This window comes from Motacilla alba, chromosome 2 (assembly GCF_015832195.1).
Source record: "Motacilla alba alba isolate MOTALB_02 chromosome 2, Motacilla_alba_V1.0_pri, whole genome shotgun sequence".
Classification (NCBI taxonomy): Eukaryota; Metazoa; Chordata; class Aves; order Passeriformes; family Motacillidae; genus Motacilla; species Motacilla alba.
In genome coordinates this window covers 147,363,601-147,386,266 of record NC_052017.1, presented here as the reverse complement: position 1 = coordinate 147,386,266, position 22,666 = coordinate 147,363,601, and the positions used below count along the sequence as shown (strand labels likewise).

General features: G+C 38.1%; 1 protein-coding gene across 12 annotated transcripts in view; it reads left to right on the top strand.

Annotated features, from left to right (window-relative positions):
* Window positions 1–22,666, top strand: part of TRAPPC9 (trafficking protein particle complex 9) — a 450,420-nt gene that overhangs the window by 144,272 nt on the left and 283,482 nt on the right. For all 12 annotated transcript variants that reach the window (XM_038162115.1, XM_038162165.1, XM_038162154.1 and 9 more), the window contains 2 exons: window positions 4,283–4,425; window positions 15,268–15,378. In XM_038162115.1, the coding sequence (XP_038018043.1) occupies window positions 4,283–4,425; window positions 15,268–15,378 (254 nt within the window). The remainder of the gene's footprint in view (window positions 1–4,282; window positions 4,426–15,267; window positions 15,379–22,666) is intronic.

Sequence of the window (22,666 nt, the reverse complement as noted above, 5' to 3'; positions counted from 1 at the left end):
AGAAGCCATTCAGAAGCTAAAATGGAAAGATTATATTCTGAATTTGTAAATTTTTTGAGTCTGGTCTTCATGCTATTTTTTTTTTCCCTTAATTTTTAGTTTTTAAGTGTTGTGGATTTAAGGAAGAGTCTGTATTTCTTCAGTCTGGTATTTCTTCAGTCATTGCAGTCAGCATCTGCAGTTCCTTGGGAGCAAACTGCCTGTAGCACTGACATTTCATCTTCCATTAAGTGCTGAGATCTACTTAGTGCCATTTTTACTGTACTAAGGGAATTTAGAGAAGACCTGGAAACACAGTGTATGTGAGCCTTGCTCACAAATGATGATGATGCTTTGTGTTCTTCTATGGAAGTTTTATTTTCCTTTACATAGAGCATGTAATGATTGCATCTCTGCAGGTGGGCCCTTGTATCCTTGATTTATACGTCCCTAAAATGCTCTTGGTCTAAGAAAATTCTTGAGCTAAAATACTGTTAATTGCCACACAGAACTTTGAGCACTTTTTTTGAGGGGCAAATTTTCTTGAGTCTGGTATTCAGACAGCCATCCCTCAGTTGAGAGAAAGGGCTCAGCACCATATTTCACTTGCCAGCACAAGAAATGCCCTTCGCACAGCTTTTCTCCCATTCATTCCTCTATTTCTTTTGTCATTGCCTGTTTTGGACTTTTCTGTTCTCAGTAATGTTCCAGCTTCTGCATGAGCAGCAATAATCTGTAGAATGAGGTGGAAATTCTCTTTAGGTTTGACTCTCTGTTTCTGTGGGGAAGTACTGTGGTAGTAGTTCAGTAGAAATGCTCTGAGCTTGGATTGCAATTGAATTGGCAATTAAAAATCATGATTAGAGGTGTTGCTGCTCAGAGTCACCACTGAGGTGTTGGCAGGTGGGTGCTGACTGGTGCCCGTGAGTGAGGAAACTTCAGCGCCCAAAGGTTGCTTTTCATTTGTGGCATCAAACCTCAGTTCCTTTCTAACTTGGCTTTAAATTTTATTATGAGTCAACAAACTGGTGCCAGCTCTATGCTGAAAATACTTTGAGGAAAAAAAAGCATGAAAAACCAAACCAGCAATTTTTGATAGTTTATCTGCAGAATATTTCTGGTAGGTGTCATTGATAGTGGGTGCTGTTGGTTAAGAATCTCTCATTTGGAATTTAGATGCAGAAACATTTTTGTTTCCTTTTCTTCATCAATAGAAGGAAGGACAAATGAAATCATAAAAAATTTATCAAGCCAAAGCTATCACAGTAAATATTTACTGTTGAGTCTCCAGAATGGAGCTCTGCCTTAAAAACAAGAATTCCCCTAAAGTCCACAGGTTTCTGAATTTCAGATGCGTTCAGCAGTTATCAGTATTCTTTTCCTGTCTGCCCTGAAAGCCTGGTGCACTCCCTCCTTCCTTCCCTTTGTTTTTTATGGATCATCTGCAGGAAGAATGGTGTTCACAGGGCCACCCTGCCATCCCATCTCATTTTCAGTCTGCAGTGGTGCAATTTGGAGAATTCTAAGTGATGCTATTTGGATTTTTAAGGATGAAGAGAATCTGCAGCTCAGACTGTGATTTCTGTAGGTTTCACAAGGAGTCAGGGTACAACATTATTTAAATTGGGGACTGTAGCATTTGGGCCATTCTCTGCAGGTGCTGTGGGAGAGAGTGGTAAATTTTTGAAATTTGTAGGTTTATGAAAGTGTAGGATTTTTTTTTTTCTATCACAGAGATAGAAAATCAATCTTTCATGTTAAAGGTGAAGTAATTTTTGAGGTTTTAAAGGAGATTGAATTTTGTTGTTGTGGGGTTTTAAAAATATTTTTTCTGTTCATATTACATAAATCCTAAGCAATGCAACTTTCACTAACCACCTGAAGGCTCCTGAAAAAAAAAATAAATCCTTCAGTCGTGCTCCTCCCCTGCACATCCATCTACAGTCCTGATAAAAAGTCTGCCTGCTGTTTTTCCTTTGTGTGCTTATGCACATTCATAGACTCCTGCAAACCATCATGGCCAGAGGAAGAACAGGGGTTTGGGTGTTCTGCAGTGGTCAGAATCTCTTATCTCCTCAGTGTTTACTGTGCCCAGTTAGATCTTAGATTTTGGGTGGGAAAGGATGTCCTGCTGCTGTCTGGATTAACAGAGGATGGTTTGGTTTCCTTTTCCCCGTTGTCTCCAGTGGGATTTCAGGAGTCACAGCATCATCAGGGGGATTTCCTCCACAAATTCCTCACTGCAACAGGGACCAAGATTGTGATGGTGCCCTTAAACTTTCCTGCTCATCAGTGGCACATAATGGTTGTGTTTTTAGCCTTTTTTTTTCTGGAGGTTTTTCACTTGGTCTAGGATGAAAAGGAGTTTGAATCTGGAATAGTGATGCTCTATGACCTTTCAAGCTGAAATCTGCTATGTGTTTACCTGTAATGACACAGGGCTGGTCCTGCTAAAGCAGCTTGTGTTCCATGGTCCTGTGCAGAGGAAACCATGGAGCTTTTCCCAGCAGGACTCTGTGAGCATTCCAGCAATAATGCAGAGCATGCACGGAATTTTCACCATGCCCTAATTGAAATTGAAGTCCATTCTCACATTACAACACGAGTAGTGTCAGATCCCTGTACTCACAGAGCTTGGCTCTGATTTTTATGAAATGGTCCAGCTGGTTAATTAGGACGAAGTATGTTTTGAATGGGTTTGTGCTTTTTTATTTTTGTGTTTAATATTGATTAGCTCTTCTGACATAACATAAACTTGAGTTCATTAAGTACAAATTAGGAATTGACATAAACAGAGTAGATGGGTATGTCCAGAGTGCCCAGTGAAGGGTTTTATTTGTATTGTAAGGTGACTCTCATGAATTTTAATGAAACTAAATTAAGAATAAAAATTATTCCACTTAAAAGCAAGTTGGAAATAGGCAGAACAGTTAAGTGCACACATGCAGCAGAACATTAAACTCTTGATTTTGGTGTTCTTTAAATCACTGGATTGTGGTTATTTTAAGAAAATGATTCTCTCTCGGTTTCTTTTCCTTCAGCCAGGCTTATAAACAGAAGGGTAGCAAACAGAAATGGAGTTTTTTTGTAACTTGGAAAATCCTTAGATTGTTCCTTACAGCTCATGATAAAAATAACAGTTCTCATAAATATTTTTGTGAAACTTCTGTTGAAAGGCAGAGTGCTTTTTACCTGTCTGAGGCTTGATGGTGTCTGATAAATAGATTTGCTTTCCTGGGTAAGTTGTTGACTTGAGGTTTGGCATTTTTTTGCCTTTTTTTTTTATAAAGAATGAGCTAAAAGCCAAACAAAGGCAAAATTTGTGTTATTTCTAAAGCCTTTTAAGAACTGTCTGTCCTTCCAGATACAGGTTTCAGCATATTATGTGATGCCCATCTCAGGCTGGAGGGCTGGCACTGCCTCTGTCCTTGCTCTGAGGTGTGGCACTAGCAGCTGCCCAAGAACCAAAATAAAAACTGAGAAAATAAAAAAAAGTCCAGTGACATTTCCTAAATTCTCACCTTGCTTCCAGCAAATCATATTTCAGGAACATAGTGAAAGAGGAGGTGATGAATAATCTCTTTGGCTCAATCAAAGGGTTGTTCTGGGCTTGAACATGACAATGATGTGGGGACTGTGCTGGGAAGCTGCTCCCATGCTGCTCATCCAGGGGAAAGGCACAAAACCCCAAATTTCCTCACAGAAGCAAAGGCTCAGGGCTGCTGAGAGCAATGAGTGCAGAAGGCTCATGCTAGAAAATCATCCACAGGTTCAATATTTACTAGCCAGCCAGTTCCTAGAAAATGAACACAAAGACAAGGTGTTGACAGTTCACGGACATGAGAGTAAGTTTGCAGTGACTTGTTGAGAGACCAGATTCTTTTAGCTTTGTGTAATCTTTATCTGCCCCCAAACTTTTCTATTTGATTAGATAGTGAAGTGGTGAATATTTTTCAAGAGTATGAAGGACTGCAGCATTGAATATACCTGAACTCTTTTAAGCAACTTTTTTCTTTTTTTTTTTCTTTTTTTTTTTTTTTGGATGTTGAATGTGATATGGGGAGGAATTATGTAAAGGGAGGTCCAGCTGTCTTTGTGCTGCACTCTTCAGTTTTCCAAAGGATTAGGCAACTGTTTGCCTAAGCTGCAGTTATTTGTTAGATTGCCTTTTTTCCTGAGATAACAGAATGGATGGGTTAGGAAAGCAAATTTGCAAATCACTTCTGTGGCCTAATTTAATTGAACTTGTGAAATGCACAGTAGTGAAAAATAGCTAACACGGTATTGACTTTTATTCCTCTAGACACTGGAAGCCATTTTGAACTTCAAGTACTCTGGTGGACCAGGACATGCTGAAGGATACTACAGGAACCTTGCCCTGGGCCTCCATGTGGAGGTGGAGCCCTCTGTTTTCTTCACTCGCATCAGTACCCTGCCAGCAACAAGGTGAGCCTTGCCCTGACTCTTGAAATCTCACTCATTGTCTCTGTTCCATTGAATAGAACTTAAAGTTCATACTGGAAACATTTTTAATATCATCAGCAACACGCAGGTAAAGAATTATGTGAAGAAATTTTCAAAATTGCTCATTTAGGAGTTTATTGGAGCAATTAATGTGCATTCAGCAGCTTCTCAAGTTCAGATGTTTTCTCGTGATGATGCATTTTAGCAGGGACTGGAAATCTCATGCTTATTGTACAATTTGATGACTTTTCTTGTGTATCTCTTAGCAGTTGTGGTGTGTTGTGTATTACAGAGTTTGGAGTTTTTGTAACAGAACCTTACTGAAAATGCACATGTGAATGATGTGGCAAATAAATTGTGACCAGACTCTCCTTTGGTGTTTGTTTTCTCTTGTAAACCACGGAGCAGTTTTACATGCCATAGTGAACATTAAAATCAAGGCAACACTTGATGGTGGTCAAATGCTGTGATAATGAAAACCTGTTTGAATAAAATTTATCAGCCACTGAATGCAATCAGTTTTAAGAATTGTAAAAAACCTTCTATGCACAGTGAGAGCAAGAATTTGGTTTGATTAAATTCTGAGATTATTTCAGTGCAGTTATGTGTGCAACACCAATAATAATAGTTGAGAGGGAAGTTAATTGATCCAAGAGATTCCTGCTGGGCCTGAGACCCTTTCATGACAGAGTTCAGAAATTTAAAGATGGGCAAGAAGGAAATGCCAGTCTAGGAGACACTGGGTGAATATTTAATTTTCAAAGGAAAGAATTGAGTCCCCAGTATCAAACCATGGCAGAAATGTCCAAGAATAGATGGACAGCCTGTGGCAGCAACACAGCCTGAAAAATAGGGCTGTGAGCACAAGAATTAAAGCATCAAGGAAAGCTTTAGACTTGAACATGAAGAAAAGTTGGAGAGTCTAGAGCAAGAAGAATGATAAGATGGGATTGTTGCTAAAACATATGTTTAAAGCAGCTTCTGCTCTTGCTGAAGGGAAGATGACTGACAAGGGAGTGGAATTTTTAATCATGACACTGCCAAGAGGGATAGGATTCTGTTCTTCCCCACAGGGGATACAGCAAATAATGACCTTTGCAAATAGCAAGGGAATTTTATGTTAGGCAAAGATATTGAAACTCTGCAATAGTTTTTTTTTTAAGAAAATGTTCAAAAATGAGACAAACAAGATTATTTTTAATGAGTCATTTGTGTCCAATTCTTATGAAACCATATGGTTCTATTAGTAAGCAAGTTTCTTGAGCATTTTGCTGCTTGAAAGTGTAACATAACGTGGTTTTATTATTTTAGGAATTGCTCAAGTAAAGCAAATCTGATGCTGCTTGGCAAAGTCAGAACATGGTATCCAGAACAACTGTTTGCAAAATTCTGGGCCCTTTTAAATGATGTTCAGTTTCATCCCTGCAATGGCACATTCTTCAGCCTTTGAAAGGTTTTCAAGACTGAATAAGTGATCTCTCTTGAACAACCTGGAAGTACCACAGCATCAGCTAAATATAGTTTTCAAAAAGACTCATTAGAGAGTTTAAAATAGCCATATTTCATTTATTATTTGAATGCCTAGTTCCCTCCATTCAGTGTCAAAAAAGCTCTCCATACTCTCAAAATGCATATATTTAATGGACAGACTGCTGTGAGGTTCACTGCAATTCCTTACAGGGTGGATTAGGAGTAAAGCTGCAAAGCTTCAAATGCAACCTGATGCTTTTATTTGACTCTCCCTTGTTGGGATTTTGGCTTTTTGTGTTTGAATTCCCCAGCTGTGTTTTGTGTAGGCCAAGGTTATCCCAGCCCTGCCTTGTCAATCTGCTCTCTGGAGTTCTTGATGTGGGGCAGGCATTTAATCCTGAAATCCTTACACATAGATGGAGGTGCTAATTCAGAGGCAGAGTTTCTGTGCTTGCAGGGCACAGTTTCCCACATCATGTGGCAGCTGGTGCTGTGTTTAGGGGCTCTAGTTCATCTCACCTTGTGTGTGTTTGCTTCATCCTTTGCCTGTTCACCACTCAGATCAGTTAAGTCAGTGGAAACTTTCAGTGGTTTGATGATTTCAGATGTAGTTAAAGATGTGGCTGCTTTTAAGGGTGCCTAAAAGCTTTACTGAGTTGGAGAAGAAGGCTGCAATATTTACATTTCTCTCAGAAATGTTTTCTTACCCGACCTGTCAAAAAGCTTTTTCTATTTTGGTTGTTACTTTAGGTATATACTGTTTGCTAAGCCGTGAATGGATTTTGTGTTCTTATCTCCTACTGCTTGTTCCATGTTATTGGCTTTAGTGATCTGTAACACTGTTCCTTTGCTCTTGTGCATCCCTGTGCAGGTTCTCCATCAGAAGGGGAAGTCATGGTGTTTGATATTACAATTTAGAGTGAAAGATGGCAGAAATGTGTATTTCAATCTGCTAAGGATAACTATTCATCATTAGACGAAACAAAATTTGTTTTTTACTGTTGATGATCTCTGCCAATATCTGAGACACGGCGACAGCAAATTATAACTTTGGGTTTTTTTTTTACTTTTACTTGCTCTGGTAGAAACTCAAATCTGATTTCCTTTTGGTTTATAACTGAGACTTCATTGCTTAAGTACTGTCTGAGGTGCTGAGCTATTTTTGTTTAGTCATTACAAGAAATTGTATTTTATAATTTACCTCTTTAGCTGTCATTTCAGAATGGAAGTTCTCATTGCTTTTATTATCTGGATTAATTTTTTTCCTTTTCGTTTTCATTTTATTGTTTTTATTTTACGCTATTGCCTCCACAAAAGTAAGAAACATTAGCTTACTAATTCCTGGGCTTAAAAAGTCAAAGCAAACTGAAAAGATTCTGAGCATTGATTCTTCCCTTAGGCCTTTAGTGAAAAAAACCTCAGGAAAAATGTTAATGAAAACACTTCTTCCCCCATTGTAACATTAAGATTATGGTTTATGTAGAAGTCTTCCAAACTTAATTGGTATTTCTTCTATTTAGCTGCTGGAGCAGAAATGCATGGGAAATATCACTGAAACAACTGGGGATTTGGGCTTGGCTTTTGTTTTTTTAAATATTTAAGCAAAATGATTATCTTCCACTCATGCACAAGTTCTGCCTCATGAGGAGAAGCTTCATTAACCACACCTCAAATATATCTTCAGTTACTTAGTCATGACAACAAATTCTTTTAACCTTTGTCTGTGCTGCCTTGAGGGGTTAAGATGGGGTGGATGCAGCCCTTGCCACGCTGCAGTGCCCGATCTGCTGCCTGATTCTGGTCCAGATCTCTGCTCTTCCAACACCCAATTCTGGGTCAGATCTCTGCTCTGCCCAAACCGAATTCTGGTTCAGATCTCTGCTCTTCCAACACCTAATTCTGGTTCAGATCTCAGCCCTCCTGTTGGTACTGACAGTGAAGAACTGACAGAACATCCCTGAAGAACCCCTCATCTGCTCCCAGGTCCTTCCCTGGGTGTCACCCCGTGCTCCTTCAGCTGCCTGCACCCAAAGGGGCTGGCAGAGCAGCCCTTGTGCTGGGAGATATTCCCTCTGAGCAGGTTCCCTGTGGTCCTTGGCTCTGCTTGCTGGTGTGAACAGGGAGGGGGCTGTCCCAAGAGGCATCATCAAGAATGCCCTGGAATGGGGTATAAGGGATAAAGAATTAATGCTGAAAGTTCTCCCGTTCTGTCCTGCAGCTCAAGGAAATCTTGAAGGACTTCAGGGCACTTATTTACCAGAAAATGGTAAATAAAGTAAAATTGTCCTAATTGTCTCCTGTAATTGTCTTACCACGTGAATTGATTCCATACCAGGGCTCTGCCCCAAACCCTGCTGTGCTCCCAGGCCTCCAGGCAGTGCAGTTCCCAGCAGGTTCCAGGCTGCCACTGGGGATCCCATGATCTGACCCTAAAGTGCCAGTGGAGATGGATTGCAGGTGGTTCAGTGTAAGGAAACATTCTGTTGATAGTTTTGTATGACTCTCCTCCTCATTTTGATATCCTGTTAGCTCTAAGCAAGTCTGCTGTTGAAACTTATCTAGGTTGTCTTGAACAATCTTCTTTATACCTGTTGTTTCTCTCAGGTGTGTTATCTGCCAGTTTTCATGGGCACTGAATGTCCTTCCTTATTGCCTTTATAAAAGAGCATGAAAAAATGCCAGAAAAAATACTGCAGCTCTGACAAGAATTCAAGTAACATTCTCTGCCCACTGTGAGGGACCTGCTGATCCCCTTGTGTCCCTTGCCACTGTGCCATCAGTACAAAAATGCCTTAAAACTAGAGCCTACAAAGGCCAGAAAATGTTGATCTTGCATACTACAAATGTGGTGAGACAGTCTGAATTTGTAGATGAAGTCAATCCTCAGGGATGGTGCCTTTACTTTAAAGCAAAGTTAGGAATCCAGATACATAATAATATTCTTACCTGTAAATTCTACAAATTCAAGATGATAAGGTAATTTTTAAATATTTTTTTTTTGGTGCAGAATACTTTTTTTTCTATCTTAAAGTCACCATACAGCTGCTGAGACATCAGCTGCAGATCTCTTCTGGCTAGTGCTGAGCCTTAGACTCTTTTCTTGTGTTTAAATCAGAGGGAAAAAATAAAAAGAATGGTAGCGGGTCTGACACTGTTAAATTCAAAGTGCCAGTTCATCTAACTGTAGGTTCAAGGTAATTGTCCTTTGTGTCATTAATGGACATCTTTAGGTAAAAAGATTTGGTTTCATCCAGAGGACATCAGTTCTCAGCAGAGTCTGCAGGGTGCTCCCTAGTCTGAGACTTCTCAGGTTCTGTATTTAAAGTTAGGATGAGTTTTTCCAGCTTGGTTTCACTGAGGGTTTGGAGACAGAGAAGTCTTGGCTGTGGTGAGGGCTCTCAGGAGGTCCTCAGTTGTGTGGGTAGAACTTTGAGGCTTAATAAAATCATACATAATTTTTAACATTTCCATTCCAGTTTCCAAGGTTGCCCTTATTTTCACTACTATAAATTATTTTCACTTATTTTCACGACTATAAATTGCAACATGTGAGGTTTGGATCAGAAATCCTGATTACTGTATATTTACAAGTTATACAAGGTAAAGAGTAAACAGCCTTGTTTTTTCAGCTGTGCTCTGACAGACGTTTTTGTTATATGATGAGAAGTTATGTAGCAGTTTCTTAAACCCTTGTTAGTTTTATATAGCCAGATTTTTAAATTAAATGTTCACATTTGCTACATTCAGAAGGAGAATCAGCCACCTACTGATAGGCAGCTGCTTATAGTCTTCTCTTTCTTAATGTTTTGGTGTTCAGAATGTCATAGAGCTTTGAAAGGTGGAGGAAAACCTCTCATGTTTGGGTGCTTGAAGAGCAAGATGTTTGGTTTGGAGGAGGACTAAGATATGACCTGTTTAAATTGATCGGATGTTTTTACATGGAGAAAGTAATTTGTATTAAATTCATCGTTTTGTTAATGAAAAATATTAATAATAAAAGTCAGTCAAATTGGGAACCAGGCAAATTCAACTAAATACAACAAATAAAGCTCTCATTTGGTGCAATTAAACTGACAGATCATTAGGAAAATCTGTCAAGCGATGGATTTATATTAATGTTCTCCAAAGTGGATGTCATTCTAAAATATATTCCTTATTTATACACCATTGAGCTCTATATAGATTGTACTGAGTGGTAGCTCATGGCATGTGGGAGGTTACACCCAATAGTTAAATTATCTTGGTGATCAGAGGTATTTAACTTCTGCTAATGGTGTAACATTGCAGTGGGTTCATGAAAGAGCAGCAGAAAGTAGCTTGCAGATTGGGAGAATTGATTTTTGAGATCCAGATGTTAAATACGTGTGGTTTGACACATGAGGCTGTCAGAACATAAATCTGCAAATATTTATAGATGTGCTGGGAATATTTAGCATAAGTGAAAAGGTTTGCAACTGGCAGAAGTCAGATGAGGACTCTTCTTGGAATTTGTGAAAAGACCTTTTGCCAGTAAGGTGGAGAAACTGACTTAATCATCTGAAGTTAGTACTGAGAACTCAATTTTTAGATAACTTATTGAAATTAAATTAAAGAGACCCTACTGAAGACACAAGAGCATCAATCAACAAAGGTGGTGTAGATCCTTGTTCTGCTGTGCTGCTCTTTGTGTTGGTCAGTGGATTTTGGAGGACAAGGCTGTCATCTGTCACGCCGTTGTCACCAGAGCCAAAGCTTCTCTTCCCTGTCTGTCCCATTCTGTGGAGCAATGGCTGCTCAAAAAAAAAAAACCAAAAAAACCCAAAAAAACAGAAGAAAAGAAAAGAAAATTTAAAAGTGGATCTGAAAATACTCCATGATTTCAGTTGATGGGGAAGCGAGATGAGTCAGGATGCAGAAAACTTGCCAACTCTCCTGAGAATTTCTTGTTTAAAGTGACTTTTAAACTAAGCTGGGGACAGAACTGCAGAGATTGTTCACTGAAGTGAGCCATCATTGCAGCTGCATTTGGGGTTTAATTCTGTGTTCAGTGTTACTGAAGAGTATCCTCAGCTGTCATTTCAAGTAATCACAATCCTCCTGAAAGAGATTTTTAGATCACAGTGTCATTGTCACTTGCCTGAAGTTCCCATGGCCCCAGTTTTGTGACTGTTTTTGGAACCATAACTGGCATTGTAAGATTTTAAAAATACAGCATGATTCATTGTGCTGCTAACTTTTGCTTGTGCTGTGTTCTCAATTCTACAGTAGATGATAACATAAATTCATTTATACACTAAATTTCTGAGACATTGTTGATTTAACTCAATTTTCAATTGAAAAAAAAGATTGCATAATTGTTTTTTGAGATCAGCATTGGCTAAAATTTGTAATTCTGAGATGTTCACATGATAAATCAATCTATTAAAAGTATTTCCTTCTAATTCCAGTTTTTACCTCGACAACCTTCTGCAGTTTTGTGTCACTTGTGAAAGAAAATCTTGAAGAAGACATTTATGGAAGATTTTTCAAAAGCAAGCATCATGAACAAATCAGGAAGGCTATCAAAATGGAAAAAAATGTTGGGTGCTGTGATTTTCTGGGAGGCTGAGTTTATTGGACCAGACTTCTTTCCTTCCCATTAGATGGGAAGATGAGTCAAACCCTCTCATGAACTTTTGTTCTGTATCCTGGTGTCTGTTCCTGGTCCAGCACAGCTGGTGATGGTTTCATGTTGTGTGTCTGACTCCATCCTAAACCACAAACCCACCCCACCCAAACAGAATCTGATTTATTCTGCATGTGTTCATCCCAAACCTCCAAAAGGAGCTGGTAACAAATAATGACCCCTAAAAACATTGGGAAGCCACTGGTGACCCTTCAGAATGTGTGAAGTGTGGGGCGTGGTGTTCTCTGCCTCCTCTGGGATGAATGGTAACTAACACTTAACTGAAATTAGAGGACTCAAAATCCACCATCCTCCACCAATTAAATATTTAGTGTAAACTATTACATGCTGGTGGATAGTTTGGGTAAGGGAGAATAAATTTTGTATATATGGGCAAGTCTTTCCCAGTTCCAGAAGTCTGTGGCTTTTGACTGGGGTTTCTCTGCCAAACATGTCAGTAGGCCATTATGGTGTATAATGTAATCAACTTTAGATCCATTTATTATTTTGAGTGGTTTAAGGGTTTTTTTGTAAGCTGGCAGATTGAAAAAAACAAATTGATTTACATAGTGTTGAGGTCAGCACTGGTGGTTAAAGATTTGGTCAGTTGCCTTCAAATCCTTAAAACAATTTGATGTTTGAAATTTTCTGGTAAAGAGCTTGGTTTAAGCAACACATTTCTGACTGCACTTAAATATAGGAGTTCAGCAGAATCTTACTGGAGTTCCTTCATCACACTTGCATGAATATGATTTGCCTCTCAAATCTCCTATACTGACACTGAAATAAGTTCTTTAATTCTTGTCTTGCAAAGGATGGCCTTCTGTATGTTCTGCTGGAGGGAAAATTGATATTAATTTTTGGCTTTCTTGTTAATTCTTTGTTTTCCTGGAACTTTGCTAACTCAGCATCATGAGTTCTACACAGTCCTACTGATTGCAGAAAGTTAAAGAAAAAAAAAAGAAAAAAAAAACTTTCTGCTAGTTCTCAGATCTTCAGCAAATTGTTCTTTAACAACTTCAGGGTTTCTTTTTTTTCCTTTTTTTTAAACTTTTTTTTTGGCATTACATCTGATTTTCCAGAGCTTATGCTTTCTTGGTTTCCTTACATGGATGCAGCTTCTGTTTGAAGCTTCCTGTTTTAATAAAAAAAAAAAATTAAAAAATTAAAATTAACCTTTAATTGTGTTTGCTTTTAGTTGCTGCAAAAGTCTCTGATACTGTCCTGTATTTATTCTGAAGATCTAGTGCTACCTTTTTCTACAGTCTTTATGTTACTTTCAATTCTTTCACACTAATATCTTAATCTTCCAAGCTTTCAAATTACTGTAATAATTTTGTAACTCCAAGTTTTATATTTTTTTTAACCTAAAGATTTCCCTTAAGAATTAATTTAAAATTACAAGTAAATAATGATTTTTCCCTATATGTTTATTTTGTGTAGTGTTGGAAGAGGAGGAAATAAATACTGTGGTGATGAATAATTTTCAGGAGTTCATATTTGGGAATTTTTTTAAATCCATGTTGTTTCATCCTGAAGGGCAGCTGCTTGTGTAGGTCCTTTGTAGCATGAATTGTTTTATTTGCAAAACTTTGGCTCTGCTGCCAGAAGATACTGAAGGAGGTTTGAATGTTTTTTGTTTGGGTTTGCTGTAGCAGAAATAACAAATTCCTTCCGTGTTAAGTTTTTAAAACTAATCTACACTGGAAGTTGCTCTTCCAGACCATCACCTTGTATCTGCTGGAGATGCAGAGGTTGTCTGAGACTTCACAGGTCTCGTCCCACTCTGCCAAAGATGAGGTAGAAGTTGATAAAAGCTGTTCCCTCTTTTCTTTTCCATTCCTTCCTGGTAACTGACTCAAGCACTGCCCTTCCAGTTATTTCTTTCTTGTGACTTCTGAGGAAGGTAGTTTCTAACAAGAGCCACATCTCCTTATCTGTTCTAAATTCTTGAGTTTTGACAAGTTTGCTTCAGGCACTCAGCTGCCTCCCTGCATCCCCCTCTATACTCAGTAGTCATTGGGGTTTTACAAAGAGAGAGAAATCTCTTAAAATATATATTAAAAAAGCCTCCACCCCCACTTTTGCTTTATTTTTGCTAAGAGATTTAGTCCTGACCCCAGCAGTGCTTGCTTGTCCTGCAGTGCCTTGCTGCAGATGACATTATTGTCACTTGGTGACCTCAACCTCGACCTCCTGGGCTTGTCCTGAGAGTGTTCCCGACCCAAGGGTTGGCAAAACATTTCCTCCTGTGTGTGCTCTGCAAGGGACTCCTTTGATTTTCAGAGCAGAGTTGCATTATGGACCAGAGAACCTATTTCAGAGTAGAACAGTTCTTAAACTCTTGTACCTCTGAGTTTAATTGCCTTTGGAATGGCATTTCAGTTCAATTGTAAGGTACTGTGCAGTAAATAAATATAAATATAAATATAAATATAAATAATATAAATATAAATATTTGTGGTTGCTCCAGACACACAGCTGTAGCTTGTTCATGCACAATGAAGGATGGCTCTGACAACTTTCACCAATAATCCTCTTTCTTCCCTTTTGGGGCTATTTCTGGGTTGTTCAGTAGCCTCTTGGGAAGTTTGGAATTTTAGATAGATTGATAAAGTGTTATTGCAGCTGTCTGATAGGATTTGGCATTTTGGTACCTGGTTCCAATAAATTTTCATGGGTATTGTATTTTTATTATCAATGCTGCTATTTCTGCTTATTCTCACAAGGAAGAAAAGGTTGTAAATTAGAATAAAATTTTCCAGAATCTTACTTTGAATAAAATAATTGAAAATAGTAACACTTAATTGTATTAAATTGCAAAAAAAGTTAGTAAATTATTATTTTATTAGTATTAACATAATAAGAATGGTGACTATTATAAAAATATTAATTATAATTAAAAGGTTTATTGGAATTAACTTCTGCAGTAAGGTTTCTATTCTGCAACTTTGTCACTATTATTTTCTGAGGTTGCCAGAAGTGCAATTGGTGTACTTCTCTCAAATGCATCTGGGGAAATTTGGATTTGCAGGATAGTAGCCAACAAATATTAAGTTTTTTTTCTGTGAGAAGTGCCTGTGTTTCCCTGTCTGACATGGGGGAGAGAATTCTCCCTCTCAGAGAAGTTCTTCTCAAGGTTAAGTGCTCCAATTGCCAGCTTGTTTTGGTCTGTAGACAAGCCATGGAAATGGAATTTCTCCTTTATAATGAACTTAAGCCAATTAAAATTTTTGCTTGCAAATTTGTGTCTTAAAGAGTAATGTCAAGGTAATTTAAAATAATGCAGCTCTTTTTTTTTTTTTTTTTCTTTTTTTTTGTGTGTGTGAAGGCTTAAAGAGCTGAAAAATGTCTGTGGCTTTCTCCACAGAAGTGAATGTGAAAGCTGCAAAGTGAGAATATAGAGAGGTGTACAAATGCTGTGGGTCTTGATACTGTGCAGGACAGAATTGTCATGGGACTGCTTCTCTTTGGGATGTACCTTTCTGCTTAGTTTTAGCAAAAAAAACAACAAAACTATAAATCTATTTTTAGAAAGGTTGTTTTTGTAAGGATAAAGATATTTGTACAATTGAAGGAGGAGATAAAACCTCCATGTGAATGTATGTATTCTTTGTATATATATTTATATCCATGTATAAAAACTAATTTTGATAAACAGACAATAATATCATCACTGAAATGGTGTTTTTTTCCCTCCATCTGAACAGCACCCGGCAGTGCCACCTCCTTCTTGATGTCTTCAATTCCACAGAGCATGAGCTGACCATCAGTGCCAGGAACAATGAGGATTTAATTCTGCACGCCGGGGAGTGCCAGCGGTGAGTGCTGGCACGGCCAAAAGGGCCCAGATGTAATTGATGACATTTAGGTGCCTGTTGTTCTTTTTAAACATTGTCAAAGAATATAAATGTTTTTTTCCTTGGAGGTGTATTGTATTCACAGGGACCCCCATGGCAGGGAGGAATGATGAATCTCACTCCATTTGCTCAGAAGGCTAATTTATTACTTTATGATACTGTATTATATTAAAGAATACTATCCTATACTATACTAAAGAATACAGAAAGGATACTTACTCAATGCTAAAAAGATAATAATAATGAAAACTCATGACTCTTTTCAGAGTCTCAACACAGCTTGGCCCTGGATTGGCCAAAGAGTCACAACAACTCTCACCAGAATCCAATGAAACAATCACCTGTTGGTCAACAATCTCCAAACACATTCCACATGAGCAAAACAGGAGAGAAGCAAATGAGATAAGAATTGTTTTCCTTTTCTCTGAGGCTTCTCAGCTTCCCAGGAGAAAAATCCTGGGTGAAGGGATTTTTTCAGAGAATGCAAATGCTACAGAGGTGCATCACTAAGTTTTAGCAATATCTCAAGTAAATTTGTTTGGGCTCTGCATGTAGCGATCCTGGAAACAATGAAATATGAAGCAGTTAGTTCTGAGGTATACAGCTCATTTAACTTTTGTAGGGTGTTTGAATGTAATTTCCATGTGCTCTGAATGTAATCCTGGTGTTAAAACCTGATCTCAGTAGTTTGTTATCCTTTCCCAGTTTTAAGTTTTTCTTATGTGGTTTCCCAGCCATTTTCTCACTTTCTTACAAAGAAAACTCCAGGAAAGAAAAATAGAATTGAAGAAAAAGCAATTCCAATCTCTGTGGGAAAATATATTTCAGATCAAGCAGGCTGTTGTGGGTATTGATTCTTACAACCCTACAAGAGGGATGTACAGCTCATTATTAACCATTATTTGCCATTACACACCTGCCTCAGATTCCTGCTGCTGGCTGTAGCCCAGGGCTGCCTCGTTAATCTCCTTGAGATGATCATTGCATTTGAATTCTAGTTTCATCCTGGAAAGGTGATAATGTGAAAAAGGGCATCTTGCTTTTGGGCTCCCTGCACTGCTCTCTTCTCTGGGAGAGTTTAAGGCCTGCAGCTGAGACGCTTGGTTAAAGAGAGATGTTTTCATGTCTGCAAATCCCTGGATGAATATTAAATTCAAAGTCAAACCACGTTAATTGCAAGGAATGCAGCTGTCAAAAAGAATTCCAGAATAGGTGAAATAGCAGTACATTTGGAATGCTTTTTGCCTTGCTGACTCCCAAAGCACAACCAAGTGGAAATGTGTTGACTCAAACTCAGGTTGAATTTTACTTTACCAAGCAATGGACCAAACCATCAGTAACATACAGTGCTTCTTCCTTTTATTTGGAAAGAATTGGCTTTTTTCTTTTTTAAAAAGCAGTCTAAAAAGTCACCAAAATATTCTTGTTCCTATCTATATTGTTCTATAATTTTATTTTTATGACTCTTGCTTTTTTGCATTGTTTTTGTAGTTTTCAAACCCCTAGAAATTTTCATTCTCAGTTTTTGGGACAATATATAACAGGTAGAAATTAAGCTACAAATCAGGTTATAAAATTTCTTTGCATCTCTTTGATTGAATTTTATTTCCTATGGATTTAAATTTAAATATCTTTAAATCATTACATTGTAATGGATATAAACCCTTTCAATAAGTCTTTTGAAACAGTCATTTATCAAAGGAGATTGTATATGTGTTGCAGATATTTAAACCTTTAAAGTTATTTTTATTCTTATTGCAAAATACGTTTTTCATGTTGGTTAGAAATTGCACAGTTTTGCATTGGTTCTAAACTCATTTATTATCTATTTCTTGCAGGTAAGTGATTTTCATTGTAAAACTGTGTATATGGCTCCTATGTTGCCATGAGCTTTAGTTTTTATTTCACTACAAAAAAGCAGGTGAAACATAAACTGGGCTTTAAAATTAGCTTCTTGCTCCTCGGAAAAAGCTTTTGTTGCTCTTTTAGGGAAAAAAAAAGAAGGAAAAATATTTTCCTTTTTTAAGCAATGGCTCTAGATCTTTGTTTTTTAATACAGGGCAGGCATTCCCTGGAATCTGCTTTTGAACCAAGGTTTTCAACCCAAATGTACAACACATCTCTCTTTTAGAATCTCCTTTTAGGATTTTTTTTTATTTGGATATTGATTGTTATTAATACCTGATTAATATTTCAAGAGAGGCTCTTCGATCAAGTTCATCATTTCTTTCATTTCCCCTGTACCTTTTTTGATGCTGCCCTAATTCTTAATGTTTGCCTCATTCTACCTTTATTTAAATGGAGACTTTTTGCCAGCTTTGGTCACTTTCTCTTCCTTTTGTAATTTACTCTGTCTCCATTCATCACCCTCACTTTGAAATCTCCCATCCTGACAGGGTGGAGGGAGCAGGAAATTGCTTTCTTTGTCCCTTTTGTTATTGCTGGGGACTCCAAGTGTTTTCATATTCTCTGCCTCCAGACCTGCAAAGGATAATGCTGCATCCTGCTTACTCTGGCCTCTTTTGCTTCCCACTTGGGAAGTTTAGAAAGTAAAATGACTTGGAAATTTTGATGTGTTGCTTCTCTTCTCTACATTGCAGAGTGGTCACTGTAGAATGTAAGTTTTTTCCCTCCTGAGAGGGAATTTGCAGGGGATTCATGCATTGCTCCCATGGAAAATGAGGAATGCTGATGGGTGCTGCACTTATTAGAACACTCTCTGTAATATAATTTGATTTATAATGAAGCTCCACGATTGACCATGGTGCTGGCAATGGGAAGGATGAGGAGATGAAAACAGAAATGCAGTAAAAACTCTGGGATTGTCAGCAGATCAGTGCTGGCACTGCCAAACCTTTCTGGGCCCATGAAGGGCAGTCCCTGGTATCTAATTTGTAGTATCCACATTATTTGGTGCATTCCAACCCTGTCCTGTTCTCTTTCTTATTTGTATTCATGTACAATGGATCAAATGTGTAGAATACTGCACAATATTTTTATTTTAAGGCCTGAAAGGCAGTTTGCTTCAATTAACTTAGAGACAGGGCAATAATAGCTGCTACAATAACACTGCATATGTTGGGAAAAACTGGTATTATACTGCTTAGGAAAAGAGACATCCTTTAGGCCATTAAAAGGCTATCTGGAAAATAGATGCCTTTTTCTACAGTAAGATTATTCTGCTGACTAGTGAAATTTATCATTTTAGCTTCCAGAAAAGCTTAAACTTACAATTTGATGTACTTTTAAAGCCAATAATTGGGATTATTTACTGTGTGCATTGTAGCTGTTCTTGGATATATATATATATATATATATATATATATATATATATATATATATAAGCAGTGTTTCTGAGAAGTGACACTCTTCTCCCTCTATTTTAGGATGGAGAAACATTTTGCTCCCTGTCATTTTATAGTCAGAAACGATTATTTGGGCTCAGTGGTTATTTTGTTCACTCATCTTTCTGTCTTTCATCATTGCTTGTTTTGCAGACAAACAAATGAAAGGATCAGCTTTTTTTTTTCCTCCTATATCCCAAGATGTTAATTAGAGTCTTCATATCTCTGCTTTCCACATGACTTGAAATGTTCCTTCGTATCCCATTGTGGGACAATTAGTGACATGTTTTAGTCTGAGGTCTTTTTTTCCCCACAAGATTATGATGGGGAGACAAGAGAACCAAGAGAACCAAGATTCCTTTGGAGTAGAGAAGGAAAAAACAGGAGATTTGTCCTCCCTCTCCTGTGAGGTTGGTTGAAGAAAACAGAGGAGCAAGAGTTTTGTATGTTCCATTGTTGAACTCCTGAAAATAATTGTAGGGTTCATTGCAAAGCTCAATTCCAACTCGAATTAATTTTTACTGCTTTACATCTGCAGGAGTTTTTTTTTTAAACTTCTGTGTCCACAGGGAAATGCACTGGAGACCTGGTCCTGATGGAAAGATGTCAGCCAAGATACTCTGTGGAAGTTCTGGCTGCAGTGAGTGATGCTGAGGTGTTCACAATGTCTTCAGCTAATTTCAAATATTCACCCAGTGGTATCAACATGTTTTGTTCACCTCTCCACTTGAATGTATGACATCTGATGATGATGAGGGAAGCAAATTCTCCCATGCCTGCTATTGGAAAGCTCAGCCTCCAGAGACTTTTTCTGGACTGAGTCTCCAGTTTCTTTTAGAAGAAAAAAACCTGTTTCTTGCAGCAGTCAGCTGCACTGTTAAAGGAGTTTTGCAGTGAGCAAAGTGCAAGTGTTTTGAAAGTAATCAGTGGGAAATCTGAGCTTGTTTATCCCAGCAACGAGGTAATCAACAGGTTGTTCTGACATGGAAAAATATAGCAGACAGCTCTTGGAGGGAATTATATTAATGTTTTTGAATAAAAAAGTGTTGCCACTAGCAGTGATCTGAATTTATTGAAAAACCGTAGGTACGGTAATTATTGTGTTTCTTACTTGATTATCAAACCATTAAAATTAAATTTCATGACAGCCCTCATTTATGCCTAAATCACTTCATAATTTATGGTAATAGATGTAATCTCGTTGTGTGCCCCAGGATATCTCATTTTGTACCACACACCCTGCCTTGCCTTTCCATCCCCATTCTGTGCACGGTGTGTCTGAGGCACTGGGGGAAGATTGATGGTTGGGAGGGTCTGAGCAGATCAATCAGATCAATTCTCTCCTCTGTCCTTGTGGGACAGCACAGCTGGGCTGCTGAAGCCTTCCCCCTGTGTGACACTGCACAGCTGGGCTCTGCACATTCACACATTGGATTTTTCAGCCTGTTCTGGCCTTGGTGTGAGGACCATGGGGATTAAAGCTTGGGATGCCCAGGACAGGACTGGTGTGAGGAGCTGAGAGACGAAGAGCAAGCAGGACAGGCTGTGGTAAATGAGGAAATAGTTCTGTTGGTAATTCAAATCAGAGAGGCTTTTGTGCAAAATTTACAAGTTCTGGCAAGTGCTGGTGACCTAGAGGATGCTGATGTGAAAGCACATGATGGAATTTTGGCCTTTTCATTTTTTTTTAATTGGAAGTTGCCTAACTAAAAATAATCTGAAGAAATACTGCAGTAGCAAAGTCAACACTCAACTTCAGGATCCCTTTCTGGGTCAGCAGTTTTACCCTGCCTTTTAGCAGGGTTACAGGGCTAAAATGAGTGTGTTTGCTTACACATGTACTCTACAGTAAGTTTTGTTCTTTTTTTTATGGTCAGCAGAATTATAGGTATTTTGATCAGTTTTGCTAAGTGAACTTTCGTGTGTATTGACTTCACCCAGTTTGATTTTTTTTGTTACATTTTAATGAGACAAGAATAATTAAAGAAACAAATTATTATTTTCACTTTTATACCTTTTATCCCATAGTCTGGTGGGTTTTTTTAATCCATGGAAATGAAAGAATTCTTTAAAAGTCCTTTGTGTGCATACTAATTATGAGTGCCATTTCTGCTGCTTAATTATTTGATGTGAATGCGTTGATTAATTGAGCTGTGAAGTCTGTGCAGTGGTACACTGCAATGTCTGCAGTATTAGTTAACAATGCACATTTTGAAAACACTTTGAAATAAGCCCTCTTTCAAAGGGAGCAAGAACTAAAAATTCTGCCCCATTTTGAACCAAAAGTTCCCCCAATAAATTTATTGCCCGTATGTAAGTAAATGATGATTGTTATTTTTCACAGCTGCCAAGTTATTGTTTAATTTGTGTGTCTGTTTATGACAGGGCATGTTGTCTGTATGAGAGATTAATGATTTTTTTCCATACATTGCTGTTACAGTTTATGCTTTAAAGACAAAGCTGCTATGATTAAGGCTTTGCCTGCTGTCAAAAGAAAATAAAATTTCACAGCAGTTGCCCTTGGTCTTCATGTTAAATCTATGGCCAGCTGGATATTTCTGAGATACCTTCAAGTCAAATAATATTAACTAAAACATGAAAATCACCCTTTGTTGTCAGGGCAATAGTTTTTATTTTGTCTCTTATTTGACAGTTGTTAAATACGCTTTTAGATTTTTAAGGCTTGCCTTTTTCTACTAATAGCCAAATCAATCTTTAAACACAGTACATAATTTTGAGTGAATAATTAGTTATTTTCAACAAAAAAATTAAAGGAATTGTTTGGGTAGGAAAGGGTGATACATCTAGCACTGGTCAGGTCCCTAATATGAACCAGTTACGATGTTCATATTTATTTCAAAGCACTTTGCAAAATCTGGAAATGCTACAGGAGGATTCTGCAAAAAACTATAGAATGGGAAAATAACAATAATAAAAAGGAAAGAGCAATAGAAGAAGTAATAAAGAGAAATTTCAGTTCTGGACTGCTTTGTAGCAGAAGTATTCAAGGTATCCATTTGCATCCCATGAAAACCAGATGCTCTTCTGAGGTCCCTTCCAAGCTTGTCCCTGCCTGGCCCTGGTTCTTTTGTAAGAGGTGAAGTGTCCCACCCCAACTGGGGGTTGATCACAGGGATCCTCAGTGTGACTGCACTGCAAAACCCAAATGTGATCTGAGAGCAGGAGAGGCCAACAGAAAGAGGGAATGATGGAAGGGAATTTTGACATTCAGCTCTGGTCACACACACAGGCCAAAGAGGAGATCAAATGGCTGAAGATGCAGGTGAGAGGTGAAAATAAAAGACTTTTTCTTTGGTTTGGCAAGTGCAGTAAAATTTAAAGGTAATTTAATGCATTGTATGAGGTGGGGACAGAGGAGGGCTCTCCTGGAAAGGTTAAGGGAAGTGAACATGGGAATAACAAATGAACTTCAAGCTGTGTATGAATGCATCTAGAAATGAAGAGATTTCAAGGCCTCAGGCATCATCAGACTGTCTCTCTCACGGAGAAGTGGAGGAAAAGATCTTCACAAAGGCTGGTACTGAGGTGATCTCTATGGAATTGCCAAAGATCTGCCTGCAGTTGCCACATTTCCCAAATAGAAGGCCTTTTCCAGTGTTCTATCCCTGTAATGATGATGAAAACAAATTCCCTTGTAGGTTTTATAGCAGTATGTTCCTGTTCTTCTCCCTGTCCTGTCCCCAGTGCAATATCATCCTTTTCTTCTGAACAGTTAGGGCGTGTTTCCATAGGGAGTGTGCAGACAATATATTCCTATGGTTTGCTTTTGAATTTAGCATTTGTTTCTGTCAAGAAATGTGAATTTGAGGGGAACTTTCCTTCTCCAGCTGCTGGTATGAAGAGCTTCCTTTGGGTCAGCTTTCTCAGACTTGTCTGAGATGAGA